Raw genomic sequence first — 14,993 nt, forward strand, 5'->3', positions numbered from 1 at the left:
TTTTCTTATGAGATGCATTTAGGCTGAAGTAACTTCTGTAAAGCACTGGTACTACAAAGCATGACAAAACAAGCCTTCTCCTCTGATTCCTAGCAAAGATCTCCAGTATCCTGGTAGCTGCTAAAGATATGTTGAATGTTTGGAACTGGGCCACACATTTAGGAGACTTAACTAACTTCTTCCACTAGAAGAAGTGTTACACTTCAAAAAAGATTTCGCACATTTCACACTGTCACATCACCTTAAAAAGAGACATCTAGGTTTTGGCACATCAGCAGAGCTCAATACTGCTAACCATTCAGGACTAAGGATCTAGTTTTAGTTGCCACAGATATCTGCTAAACAATGCAGAAAACCAATGAGGCCTTCGCTTTCTCTATTATTCACTACCCATTCCCTATTGAGAAGGAAATGCTAAACAAATTATTAATGCTTACTGGTAATGTAACTGCAATTGCAAACACTTTACCATTTTACAGCTTAATGGAGGCATACTTAAATCTCTGAAAACAGCAATAATTGCCACATGTATTAAGAAAAATTACAGCCCTTGCTTCCTCTGGGTCACCAAGGGCTCAAGGAGAATCAAAAATGATTGGAGAACCAGTCTACAGCAGAAGAAAAATAACTACTGAAAAAGTGATGTTTGCCTGCTCTGCACCAGGGTCAGACAGTGCTATCAATTGCTTGTGTATTAAAGCAGTGTTAGGGGAGAAACTCCCAAAGCTTTCTTCAAAGAGACCTTGCTTTTACAAGAAAGCTTTCTGCAGCGTCCTTAGTATTTCATATTCCTGAAGGAGTATTATCACAAACAAATACAAGAAGACAAAGAGAGAAAGGGAGAGCGAGCGATACATGGTTCAGCACATAAAATTCACATTTTCTCTCAAAGCAGTTGAAATGTAAAATTCTTGAAGTTTTCTCCAAGTTTGCTAAAAATTACATTGGGAGCAAGGCAGTACAAATCGCTGCAGTAATAATTAATATGGCAAATGCATATTCGCTGCTGTCATTACACTTTGGTTGCAGTTTTTAAGAGCAGCAAATTGGACAAACATGAATGCAAGGATTAAATTCCTACTCAGGAATGTTACAGTACACAGTTCAGTCTACTCCTCTTGACTTAAGAATGCAAATCTTTCTGGAGACTTGTTGCTGCTTAGTTGCATACATCGTGGTTTTTGCACTCAACCCAGCTGTGATGGGGCAGGGTGTTCTTTCACCTGCTAATAAGATGCGAGAGACTCCAGGCATGAGAAATGGGAGGAGCAGAATCAAGGGCAGACAGCAGTTGTTATTACCCAGATCTATGGTAAACAGCGATCACATACTGGTTCAGTGAACTGCAGCAGCACTGAACACAGACTTTAACACTACCACTAAGAGGCATCATCATTGGCCTTCCATGATGGGACCATACATAAGAGCTAACAAAATAGCATATAAACTTACTTGGAGTGAAAATGCTCGTAAAGCAGGAATAGGGATTAAGGCAGCCATAAAGAAAGCAGTAACATTGCTGATAGATGTAAGGGCTACACTTGCTCCTGTTCGCTTCAAACATTCACCTGTTCTGTCCTGCAAAACAAATGACGTATCTTAAAAGTCAAGTGAATAAGGTGATGTCCTGCAAATGAAGGGGTCATCCTACAAGTGAAAAATTATTACAACGAAATTCTGAATACAAGTGTGCATTTGAGAGCATATGAGAATAAACAATATACTAAGTATACTGTTCAGGAGAAAAGCAGATGACATATGAAGCGCTCATGTTTTTTGTGGGTAGCAAACATTATCAAAGCCAACTCTAGCTTCCGAACACAAAACTATATGGGTACCGACATCATATCGAATACATCTGTAATTAAGTAGGATGTATTTTCTACCAGTGGAGCCACTTGGTGTTCTCATTTTTCAGACAAAATAAGCATGTATTAACAGCATAGAGGTATAACATAGCTACGCATCTTGAAGAAGTATGTTACAAAACAACCCAAAACAAAGCGATCACACACAAAAACCACAGAGAAATCAAGATAAACACATAACCCTTTCCCAACCCAACAGGCTACTTCGAAGCATATGGAGGTTGTAGTAAAGTGAGGTTGTAGTGCCTGCATGCCAAACCAGCTGGAAAGAGCACATGGAAGACATTGCTGGTACAAATCAGAATGGGTAAATATACATTGCTTTAAAATGGTTTGTACTTTGTATATGAAACTTTGGACTGAGGGCAGAAAAGGTCAATAAAAGGAACAGATCATAAAAGTGATGACATCTTACATTTCATAACATTAATATGTTATGCTTTGAAATGTCATGGTCAATTATAAACCTCAGAAAAGAAAAACAGAGAAAAATATACAGAATAACTCAAATGTAAGGCCATAACAAATAAAGATAACAGTTGATATAAATAAAAAATGTTTGTTTTCTAAGTTGTCCTCCCCTTCTTTCTTTTCAGCTTTTTTGTGTTCTTCTGTTAAAAGCATTCTATCAATTAATTGTGAGACACCTATTTGAGTTTGTTCCTAAATTTACCTTGACTTTCACTGAAATTCTGGGCAGAATTTGGATTACATAAATTAGCCTTTATGTGACAGCTATAAATTACATTTTCAAGACAAAATAAATCTAAAACTATTAGGAAAAAAAACCCAACACCACCAAAGAAACAAAAAATAAGAATGTGAACATTCCAAAACATTCTAGGATCACACACATTGCCATGATCTCCTATTTTGACAGAAATAAGAATTTGCAGACCCTACGAAAAGGTATTGAGAAAAAAACCTGGGTTTTTTTATCACTACTAATTAATTCTGGATACAGTTATCTTTTTCTATATGAAGCCTTATGTTTTCTCTTCCCTCAAATCCCCATTTTGTCATTACCTCAAATGGAATTCTCTTATTCTGTCCTGTTTCGCTAAATGCATGTGCCAGAAGGAAAACATCATCTACACCAACTCCAAGAGCAAGAAAAGGCAAAACCTTGGGGGAGAAACAAAACAAACAAAACCCAAGAAGGTTGTTTTATGATCTGCCATGCAGCTAGCGATTAAATGGCTAATTAAAGCAACTTTTACATTACATTGTGCAAAAATCCAAGGGTAAAATGAAAATCAAAAGGATGCAATACAGCTACTAACTTTTATTCTGGAATACTGCTGAGGAACTTGCAGTACACCATTTACAGGTATAAAATCTCACCAGAAGTAATTCAAGTTTTGGGTAGACAAAGAATATCTGATAATAATTCAAGTTATATTCCAAATATTTTCAGTATCTGAACATCCTTACATATTCAAAGACAAAACCTGCAGCTTTTTATGTACAACTGGATGCCTCCACCCGTATTGTGACACAGAAAAAAATCAAATAACCCAGAATCTAAAAATTATACAAACTACATGATACCTGCCTTTTTCTTTAATATCATTTGGCAGCACAATCATTTAATTTCTCACAGCATAGACTATGAGACAGGAGAAAGATACAAGTAAAAATCAAGACCCAAAATACTGTTGCAGCTTTTTTTCTCGTCAAAGATTCAGTTGTGTTCATTTACTAACAGAGTACTTGTAATTTAACAGCAGACTTGTGTCTCCTAAATACCTGAGTTGTGGCAGCATTAAAGGAAATTCCAATCAATGAGCACAGGCCCAATCCTGCAGCCACCGAGAGTGCAACCAACAAGACTCCTGCCAGCCCCACGGCACCCTGAGACTTGGCACAGTCCCACCGCAGCATTGTTAAACAGGCGTAGGCAAGCTAAAGCAAGTTGGGGGGAAGGGGGAAGAAGGAGTTGGGGGGAAAAAAAGGCAAAATATCAGAATGGATCCTTCTCTAACAGCTTTCTCTCCCCACCCAAAATGCATATCCTTACAAACATTTTTAAAGAGAACAGACACATCACAGATGTTACACAGAGGAATAGGTGACATAGTTTTTTGCCTGAGGCAAAAAACCCTCTAGTTTTTATTTTAAATAAGCCTAAAATGTTCTGGACTACTGACTGGTAACAATAAAGCAGGTATTTAGGCCCTGGTCTACTAGCACAGAAAGTTAAATAAATTTATTTTATTACCATTAGTAAGTAGCCACTAGCTACTCTGATAACACTGACATCAGAAAATGACTTTAGGATGTCATCCAGGGTGGTCGTAGTAAAGGAAAGCACCTTCTGAGTAGAGTTTTGTGCAACACTTTGATGAACAACCTATGACAAGAAAAATAAAACTTGGTGTGACCAAAGAAGTTGTTCATTACCATCTTCTACAGTAGACATCTGAAATCAACTACTTTTGCCTCACTGTTCCTGCGAAAGCCCACAACCTACACAGAGATTACGCTGATACTACACAAATGTGTTTGGTAATTATTTCAGACAAGAATTTGCATCCTTCAGGAAAGGCTACTGCATTCCCAGCTCATTCCAAACATTTCACTTGAATCCTCTTCCCGTAACTCCACCATGAAGGTTTGCCTTTAACCCAAGTCCAGCGATCTCTTTGGGGTGCTCCTCTTCCCCCCCTGCCTGGCCATTTGCAGAGGTCAGCAGCAGCGCTGCAGAGGTCAGAGCTTGGGACACAGAGGCCAGGCACTGTCACACAGCCTCCCCGGCCCGGGCGGCCGCTGGGAGAGCAGCCCATGGCTGCCTAATGTTTTCCAGACACCTTTAGAATAACCACGCCAACCAAAAGCTTTTAAATTCCAGCTAGCTCTTCGGGTCCTTCTCAGCCCCAGCAAAGGAAAAATGTCCCAGACGGCAAAGAGTGAAACCTTCATCACCCCTCGTATGTGAATAACCAAGCAGCTTCTTAATTGAAAAAAAAAAAACCCAAACCCCAAAAATCAACATCACAACAAAAAACCCCAAAAAACCTAAACAGCTTAAAAACCGGGAGGCAATGACTCAGTTCTGGTTTAAGCATCTTCCTTGAAGAAATACTGTAAAAAGCTGTGACAGAAGGCAGTGGATCTCAGCAGGACTTTATAGTATATGTACGTTATTTTCAATTTTACCTCAACATACATCCTCTGCCAGGCTTCCAGAATTGCTGCTGCCTTATCCTCGTTCCAGTTGATATGTGAAACATATTCATACCCCTTGAAGTGCTCATACATTTGCTTAGGAGTCATTAACTGAAACATGGTTTGCAAAGCCTGGGCGCTGTGACATGAAGAGAAGGGAGAGGAGGAAGAGGGATAAAATGAGCATTTTTCAGGAAATTATTTTCATGGCATCAGGTCCCAAATGGGACCCTAACAGGAGTTTGCATGAGTTCTTGATTTTATAGGGCACATGTTCGTATTAAAATTGAACAGAGTATAATTATTCTACTGTGTATCTGGTGCAGCTGTACTGGTCTATGCAGTATTGAGGCTAAATCTGGTTTCACTGAAGTTAATCAGAGTTTTGCCATTATTTTGAATAGGATCAGTTTCAGGAGCAAAGAATGTAACCCTAAAAATCAGTTGTAAATACCATAATTGATAGACAGATTACTGTTAGGATGCCACAGGAACAGTTATTTCCATGAGATCTTGTAAATGCTGTTGGCAATTAGTCATCTGAAGACCTTGGTCTTTTTGGACCCTTGGAGAGAAATGCCAGATTAAGCTCCTGATGCCTGACAAGCTGTGAGGAGTATGCAACGGCAGTAACTATCCATCCTGAATTTCCACAGTATGCAACTGTATCCAACAATTTTAGAAGCTTACGGAACTGCTTTATTTTTCACTAAAAATATAATCTCTGGCTACTTGTTGAAAGACTTATCAATGTTTAGTGTGAATGTAAAAAAGGTCAAAATTAATGTTAAAAGTTCTAATAAAACTTCTCTGTACTAAATATGGAAGAATTATGCTTCACTTAGTTTAGTATGGCCTCCATTTTTTAAAAAAGTTCTATTTCACAGGTTTTTCTCCCACTGAAGTCCAGTGTTCCATGACTTCTTCAAGAAGTCTGAAACAAAAGGAGTTTTTTTATTACTCAAAACTGAATTCAAGATGTAGAGACATAAAAACAGACTTTTCTTTACATTGATCCTGAACAAAAAGTTCAGTGGAGATTTTGAAATTCTGAGATAAGTCAAATGAGTGAGCACGTTATCCAAATTATTTTTTCCCCTTTTTCCTTTGATCATATTTCAAAACAAGATCAAATGTGTTCAGTGCTTTTAACACTGTTCAATGCTTTATACGTACATTCTAAACAACACAGCTGCCAGGAAAATACTTTCTTTCTGAGTGACGTACACTATCATTCTGGGTGAATACTATGAAGCAATGATGCCTTCTTAAATTTAAACAACTGTCTAATCACTCTCAAATTCTTTTCTCCTGAGGCATGTCCTCCTAAACTAGGACTCATAATACACATGAAGGGCAGTAGATTTTGCATGATCCTCCTCCTGTGCCCCAAATCCCAAACTCTAACAAAGAAAAACTTTGACATTTTCTTTAAGCATTTGTTTACCTGACAAGTTTACCAGAACTGTTCTTGACTGTACCACCTATAATCAACTCCTCCTGCCAATGCATGTATTTTCTTGACAGTCCATAGCATCCACCACTCAAAACAAGCGCTACATCAAGAGGCTAGAAAAAGTTATAAAGAAGAAATTCATCAGTTTCATAACTTTAGACAAACTGATACCCTCATTCAACACCCAATGTACTAGAATAATGGATACTGAAGACAACCTAGGAGGTCTACTAAGGTAAATGTGTTCAACAAATCAAGTTGAATAAATCAGCCGGATACTTGTTGACCAGACAGCAATTTCTCCAAAGCCTGATGCGATTGATAAAGGGATATATAAAATCAGGGCCCGTGACTTCAAATTCTTCACAAAAAATCAACAAAACTGGTGCTACTTGAAGGAAGGCTTTGCTGCATGGTATGAGCGTACAGCAGCAGCTGTATTCCAGCAGTGGCTATGTCTGTCTGAGGCATCAGGTTTGCTGAAATGCCACACCACCGCGTTGCCGCACCCAGCCGGTAGCTGACAACTGTACTCTCACTCTAAATATGCGGGATTAAGCATTGCATCACAGAATGAAGGAAAGTTCATGACTGTGGGCTCACAGCATACAGCATATAACAGCAACAGAAAAATGACATCACTCAAGAATACAAACTATATATTGCTTGGAAGAAAATAACACCTTCTATCCTCTCTGACCTCCCCCATGCCCTGGATTTCCTTGAAAAGATAGGCAAAAGGACAAGCAAACTTACTTTGGTGGAATTTTTATTGGGAGCTGTAATTGGGCAATCGGGATCAGCAGGATTCAGGCAGGGTCGATCCATATAACCATGACCAACCTCTGCTTTATTCAGCATTTCTTCCCAGCTCTCCACTTGGTAGTTTATTTTCTTTAACTCTTCCAAGAATTCTAAGGGGTCAAAGTTGATCCACTGCAAAGGAGGCTTCCCTCTGCAAGAGAAACCAGGAGAAAATGACACACACACAAAAGACTAAAGAAGTACCGAAACAAACATACTTTGAAAATTCATGTTTGCGCAAATAATTGAGTTATTTTCTGTTACAAGCTAACACCCTTTCTGGTAAGGCTGTTTCATAAAATATAAGGCATGTTGTAATTAGATTTGTTTATGTACTTTTCTGGCAGCCCAGTTGTAATTTTAGCGAAAATACTCAGATCTTACAAAGTAGTTGTATAAAACAGAATATTCACAGGTTAAAAATACAAGCGAAGCAAAACAAATCATCAAGCACCTAAGTAACAAAAAAGCAGCCAACTGCTGCTTCAAAGAATTGTGGGGGGGAGGGGAGAGGGGAAGAAGAGAGAGGGGCTGAGGGAAGAAAGCCTTTCTCATAGTATCAGATTACTTCTTGCTAGTCTAATAATCATCTTGCAAATGTAATCAATCAATATAGCTGATCTTTGTTTATCTATAACAATACTGCTCTCCTTCAAATGCCCTGGCAGCTTGACTATCAACCATGAAGCTGTGCTGCTACCATGGCTGTCACTACTATCACTGTCAGGTCTCCCACCCCCCGCTTCTGAATTTGTGATGTTGACAGACTAGAAAGGCTTTTGGCTGCCTTATTCTGTGGTTCAAACCACACTGTATCTGCTTAACCAGGCTTAAGTCATTATTCTGAATCTCCCAACCAGAAAACGCAAACCCCCTTATTTCCCCATCTAAAACTGTACACTAAAGGTTAGGAGATGGCCATTGCAAATTGCTTTTACAGAGACATGCAAACCAGGACAGAAACAATAACTCAAATGCTAACTCTTGCATAATTAACAGAAAATGCCTGCACAGATTAACAATTAACTCTTTAAAGGATTCAAGGCATATAATATCACTTGTAAACTCTCAGACGCCACCCATAAAAGATACTATATGGTTTCTTTAATGATCTCATAAGCAAAGTACTTGTTCCTTATTCCTCAGGAAGACTTGAGATTTAACCCAAGAAATTTTCTTAGGAATAAAATTCCCAGCCAATCAATGTTTTTGTATATTATGGGAAAAAAAACCTAAACAAAAAAACCCCACCAGAAATAAGTTTATTTAAGAAAAAAAAAAAGGCATAAAATTCTTAAAGCTTGAATTCAGAACTTACATTTCATTTTGCATGCTAGCAGAACAGGAAAAATAACATAGGATTTAAATTGATGTCTACAAATCATCTCTTAGAAACTGAAAAAATCTTTGTTCCATGAAAAAAAAAAATCCATGCATATTTTCTGTAGAGACACTATACTTTTATTTTTCTGTTAAACCAGCATCGGAATAAACAATGGGAATGCAACTGAAAAATCATACACAATTACAGAATTAAAATCAGTCAGAGCAGAAAGTTATAAAAAACCCATGCTTACAATAGATAGGCAGTTCCTGACTGTAGCTTTGCTCCCTCCCAGAAGCAGTCCAAAGGAGTGATAATTAAGCAAGGATAAAGATATTCTATGATCTGTCAAAATCAGAAAGGGGAAAAACACAGTTACACTGGAACATAATCAAAGGAGCATACACTGAATCATAAGAATACACAAATCTTATAACTAAATGCCTGCTATACATACCTGGTCCATGTAACCTGCTTCTGTGATGAGTTCTCCTGATTTATAACACAAGTGTTCCAATTTCCACTGTCTGTAAGAAATATAAAGAACATGTATTTCTTTCTTGCACAACTACTGAAAACTTATTTTTTAAATGTAACAGACATTTAAAATTGCAACTTACATACACATATTGGCTTCAGGCAGCAAATCATTGAGAAAGACAAAGATTATTCAGCACAGATATACTACACCTCACAAAAAAAGCAAAGGCCTTTCTTTTTGTAGTTACAGACTAGACATTTGCTTCAGTTATTCGCACATTCTTTGTAAAAATCATGACAAATAATGGAGCTGCTTTTGGATGTACAGGCTAGTCAACACATGTTAAAGGGACAGAAATCCATCTTTGTATAAGTAAGAACGCTTGTGACTTAAGGTAACACTGAGTGGCACAGTGAGAGAGAAGCCAGCTCCAGCTCAGAGGACTAGAATATTCCCAGCTGACCCACACAAGCAGGAGAAAAGAAACCATTAGGATGTCTGCCTTCCTTTTTCAGCTAAGTTACAACTTCCACTGCCATGACTTCTAACACCTTAGACAAGGCAGGAGCTGGGGAAAAGATAATTGGAACCTTGGCATTAGTTCACTGAGGCATCAGTTGAAAAGATGTGCTGAAAGACAGGGGGCTTTATGCCTCGCAGGCAGCACCCCTTGGCACATCATCATGTAAGCAGTAACCTGGAGGAACCACCTTTCAGGCAGACATCTCACTAGCCCGAAGCCTGTACCTTCCTAAGGTGCACCTTTAATATTTTTTTGTTGTTGGACAACATGCAACTCCCAACCTTCAGTGTGCACACAGACACTGTGAAGTTCAACTCTATTATGTCTATGTTGTTAAACACTATTATTCAACCCACTGCCATTTCCCACACGTCTGCTTTTCCCTTTATATCCAAACTATTGGAACGACAGTAACCTGTGCCACTGTTCACAGTCATTATGTGCACCTCATGATGGTGTCAGTGAGTTCAACTCTAACATGGAAGGACTTTCAACATTAGGAATCCCATCCACAAGGTCCTATGTTTAAGAGCACAGGCATCACTCCTTTACCGAGACAAATGCCGGATACTGTAGCACTGCTCAAAGGGGTGCACTCGCAGAATCTCTTCCAACACCACTTACCCCATCTAACTGGTTAAAAGCCAACTTGTCACTGCTATCACACCACAACATCAAGTATCAGAAACCAAGGACATTCAAATCAAAACATAGTCCTAAGGTTAAGGCTCTGAAGTGCTAATCATTTAAAAACACATGGAGGGAAGCATGTACCTACTCTTTAGCTGTTACAGATGATCAAGAAAACTTTTGCTTTTTCCCTTACCTGTTGTACATATAGACATGTACTCTGCTGGCCTGAAGCGCAGAGTCAAGGTGCTGTCGGAGTGCTTCAGTTGTTAGTACATTAGCACCATCTTCCTGTGGAGTCTGGATCATGAGCTGGGGGTTAAACATGGCCTCTTCTCCAATCTTCTGCCGTGTGTAATTTAACTCCCGACTCACTCGTCCACCAACTGATGGATAAATATCAACAGCTTTGTATTAGCCAGTACCTGCTTATTCTGGATTCACTTGATGAGCACTCTCCAGTCAGAAAAACCTGACCATGTCCATGGACTATTCTGTCTCAAACTGATCACTGTGTAACTCTAAAACTAGAAACAAGTTTATTTTAGTAACACTGCAACAAAAAACATATCCTTCATTAAAATACCATTGTCTCCACTGCACTAAAACATTGATGTGTAAACTGGAGCCTCAAACATTGTTTTCTACATTATAACCAATATCCCATATGTAAAAATTAAAAAAGAAAGAAAAAAGAAAAACCTTTTCCTTGCAGACCAGACCAAATACGATATTACAATTTCTTACACTTGTATAAACAGTCTGCTCCAATAGCACATTTCAAGATAAATGGCTTTAATTTACACTCTTCTCCTAAATAATTTGGCAAAGGCAGAAGGAGAATGTTTCTCTTCACTTAAAAAAAGGGAAGGAAAGAGTAAGTGAGCATAAGTACCTCTTTCAGCCTTAAATAAAAAAGAAAAAATACCAAGTTCACGTAAAGAGATGCAATTTTGAGTGTAGCAGAAAGGACTGTCTACAGCTAATTTACCCCAGTGCTCCAATACCTGCACAACATGCTGTCATACAGGAGATCATTCATTCACATCTGTTTTTAAACCCATGCGCTGAACAGTGTGCTCCATATTAAAACATGGTGGGAAAAAAAAAGGGGGGGGGGGGGGAAGAAAAAGGCAGAGGGAGACTGCGAAGTCCACAGGCTCTAGAGGGAGCCATATTCAATCTGCCTTGCCAGAAAATATTACGTAAGAATGGAAAATTATCTTCCCTCCTACAAAAAAAGCATTCAGCTAAAGTTCATATACTTTATATAACCTCCCCCGTAGTCTCTCTAGCAAATGCACGTGGGAGGCGGGGTCAATTAATTCAGCCCATTAGCTGAATCAAGACCACGTCCAGACGAGGAGGACAAGAACACCACCAACATGTTGTTTCCATCCCTTACAATTTATTACCTTTATGGCTCTGCTAAGTCCAAGCTACAGACCTGGTCTAATTTGTTACATTTTTTTCAGTCCTAGTCAGCTTGGCACTGGTGATCTGAATTACTGCCAAAGTTTAGTTCTGCAACAGTGTGAACAGAAACGAGGCATGTACATCTATCTCTTCCCAGGCCGTATAGCGACATACCGATCTGTAATCAGTTGGCAGTGTGGGAGATGACATTCCCAAGCCTGAACAGGGACATGCTTTTTCAATCACTTGGGCCCTCAACCCACCCGTAAACCCCCTGGGGCTGAAAGGACCACCAGGCAAGAAGCTGGGCCCCTGCATGGATAAAGCTGTCAGAATGAGACCCTCAACAATTAAACCATACAGTCATTCTGGCACAAAGCATTGCTTAATTTCGAGTTCAAGAGTTCTTTGAAGAAATAAGTGTTTCCACAACACACTGCATTTTTTCAGCCTATCACATGTGGCGTTACCTCCTTCAAACCAAGTAACAGTGACCAGCTCACAGTAAGAAAAAACTAAAAATCAAAGTACAACTTCCTCACATTGAGTCCCTTTATAATTTCTTAACATCCCTCTTACTACAGTGAGAGAACATACAATCATTGAGACTACATATGCACGGTAACAAAAAGCTACTGTTAATTTTTACCAAGAGTTAAACCCTAAAAATACTTTAACCGATCAGGCTCACGTTCACGCTCGCTGCCATCTTTCTCCACCAACCAGTAGTCTATGATAAGCTAATAAATTTTGCTTCATCTTACAGGAATATGGGGTGGGGGTAAGGGTTATCCTAGTCTTGGAACCAGAGCTTTCATGTGCAGTCCTTTACACTGCAAGTGCTTCCAGAGACAAAATGTCTCTTTCCCTCTCTTGTGTCTCAATGCCAGCCAAGACAATAAAGCCCCAATTTTATGAGGGCTGTGGAGCCTACCATAAACTTCTACTCCTGGTACTACATTCTCTCCCATTCCACCCACACTTTCCTTTTGAATTTAACCAGGACTTGAACCAACAAATCATACTTCATGCAAGACAAAGGGCAGCATTCCTATCTCTGCTGAAAGTGACCAACTGTTTACTATCAACAGAAATGATTGCTTCCTAATCAAGGTCCTGTCAAACCACATTAACTTCACTGAACAAGGCAGATTTAGCTAATCAAAATTGCATCACACAAGTCAGTCATCAGAACAGAAGCTGTTTTCTTCCCCTTTTAACATTCGAAACAGGAATAGCAAAACCACCCAAGAAGGCAGGCGCACGTTCCAGAACCCAGCAGCAAATCCGCTCTGCATTCTTCTTAAGGCATTTCACCATTTAATTATTTCTTTGATGGGTCTGTTATTTACATTTCTTCAGCCAAATACAGTAAAGATAACTCCACAGGCAAATGTAGATACTTTGCACAACGTAACACTCAGGTACAAAGAAATTGTAAATGTAGATTGCAGAGGAAAACTTTGACTGCCAAAGTCAGATTATGTGAAAACAGACAGACCAGAAGCAAGCAGATATATCAGTGGCCTTTCAACGTATCAGAAGTAATAAAGAGCAAACGGTGAGGCAAAAAATAATTTTAAAAGTTTCTACCAGTTACATTTTATTTTAATTGAACATTTGCAAAGATCACTGGGAGCTGCCATATCCAGAGATCTTAAGCCCCCACAATCAGCTGAATATGCATTTTTTTAAAATCAAGTGCTCTTGTTGTCTTTTTGTTCCCCCAGACTACCTACAGCTGGTGCAAAAACCTAGGAGACAAACCACTAAAAATGTCCCTGAAAGGTACCTGAAGCCTCTGGCCTCATTGTGCTGAAGATACACAATACTACGCTCAACACTTGCAGAATCTGCAGAAAGTCATTCTTTACACTTGTGAGAAAAAACAAACAAACCAAAACAACCTTGCATTATAGTCAGCATAGGATTTCCACACTATAGGACAAATGATATAAAGGAAAATAAGACCAATGAACAAAACACTGGTGTTTTGTGGTTTTTCCTTTATGGACTCTGTTTTCTTATATTTAGTGACGACAACATTTTACACTCAAAATGCTACTGACTTAAATTGTACGTATGGCATACAGTACCAATACTTCCCATTTTATTCCATATCAAGAACAGAACTTAATTCATTTTAATATTCTGGTGACAAAATCCACACATGACTCTCCTTTTTCAACATATCAAAAGCCACTTGATGGCATTCGAGTCCTTTATTACACGATTCCTTATGATTTGGCTGAGCTGGTGGCACAAATTCCCACAAGCCAAAATGCTGATTTAAATAACATCGGTACATTGTCTCATGGCCAGTGGTAACAAAATGAAACATTTTGTATAGTATCCTTCCAGCAGCGTCATCAGATTATGGGTGTCTGCCTACCAGAAAGGAGATACTATGCCATCTGTAAAATTTAGCTAACAAATTTAAAAAAAAAAACCAAACAAACCAACCAACCAAACAAACAAACAAAAACCCCCCACACCGAAGTCCTGGCACCTTTTCTCACTTAATATACCAGTTTCTAATTCTCAAGAATATGTGTGAAGGTTATTGTTCAACACAAGAGAATTTTACTGACAGCATCTTTGTTGCTGAGTATTAATTCTTGTTAAAAAACTGGTTTTTTTCCAGAGAAGGAGAAAGTGTCTTCCCCTTCCCCCCCTCCCCAATATCCACAGGCTTCCTTCCCTCTTAGCTCTTTGTCAGAACACGTGAGATCTGCCTTGAGCAAGTCATCATCCCGTACTGTGAAACACACTGCTGCTCCTCCCGAACTTCCCCACCGACTTGAACAGTAGCTGGTCAAGGTACTAAATTCTTTGCCCTTCTGAAGGGCCTGAAGAGAGCAGTAACTGTCAGTATGGAAGCTGGGCTGCGAAGAACTATGTAAGGACCACCGTGTCTCCCTCCCCCAAGAGCAATGAACAGCTGTCAGGTGGTAACAAGTTTTAGCCATCCTTAACTTGAGTCAGACCTGAACCCATGACCTATAGGTGAAAGGCTCTCGATCCCATTACCAAGCACCGGGGTCACAGACCCAGTGTTTCAGTCATCACATGTTAAAATGCTTTGGTGCATCTTAAGTGAGAAGCACCTAGAAAAACAAAACTGCTTGCCTCTACTGTACATTTGCACAACACTGATGCACCTCCAATGACGTAAGAGTGAAACCATATTTGTTTTCATTGGCACAATTTCTGAGATTTCCTTCCACTGACTTACTAACAATTTTGAAGTTACTGGGTCATTCAGCTCATGTGCTCATTTCCATTGTGAATGTCACTGTCTTAGCTACACCTTTCTCAAAATT

At 39.1% G+C, this 14,993-nt stretch overlaps 1 protein-coding gene across 7 annotated transcripts in view; it reads right to left on the bottom strand.

The window, feature by feature from the left end:
* The window catches only part of PTCH1 (patched 1), a 74,869-nt gene that overhangs the window by 34,827 nt on the left and 25,049 nt on the right, over positions 1 to 14,993 (bottom strand). For 3 of the 7 annotated variants that reach the window (XM_054810915.1, XM_054810920.1, XM_054810921.1), the window contains 10 exons: positions 10,451 to 10,640; positions 9,078 to 9,147; positions 8,874 to 8,965; positions 7,249 to 7,447; positions 6,484 to 6,605; positions 5,028 to 5,175; positions 4,090 to 4,221; positions 3,618 to 3,773; positions 2,895 to 2,993; positions 1,453 to 1,578 (listed from right to left, as the gene is read on the bottom strand). In XM_054810915.1, the coding sequence (XP_054666890.1) occupies positions 1,453 to 1,578; positions 2,895 to 2,993; positions 3,618 to 3,773; positions 4,090 to 4,221; positions 5,028 to 5,175; positions 6,484 to 6,605; positions 7,249 to 7,447; positions 8,874 to 8,965; positions 9,078 to 9,147; positions 10,451 to 10,640 (1,334 nt within the window). The remainder of the gene's footprint in view (positions 1 to 1,452; positions 1,579 to 2,894; positions 2,994 to 3,617; positions 3,774 to 4,089; positions 4,222 to 5,027; positions 5,176 to 6,483; positions 6,606 to 7,248; positions 7,448 to 8,873; positions 8,966 to 9,077; positions 9,148 to 10,450; positions 10,641 to 14,993) is intronic. The other 4 variants (XM_054810916.1, XM_054810917.1, XM_054810919.1 and 1 more) reach the window with 4 other exon arrangements.

Source organism: Grus americana, chromosome Z (genome assembly GCF_028858705.1).
Source record: "Grus americana isolate bGruAme1 chromosome Z, bGruAme1.mat, whole genome shotgun sequence".
Lineage (NCBI taxonomy): Eukaryota > Metazoa > Chordata > Aves > Gruiformes > Gruidae > Grus > Grus americana.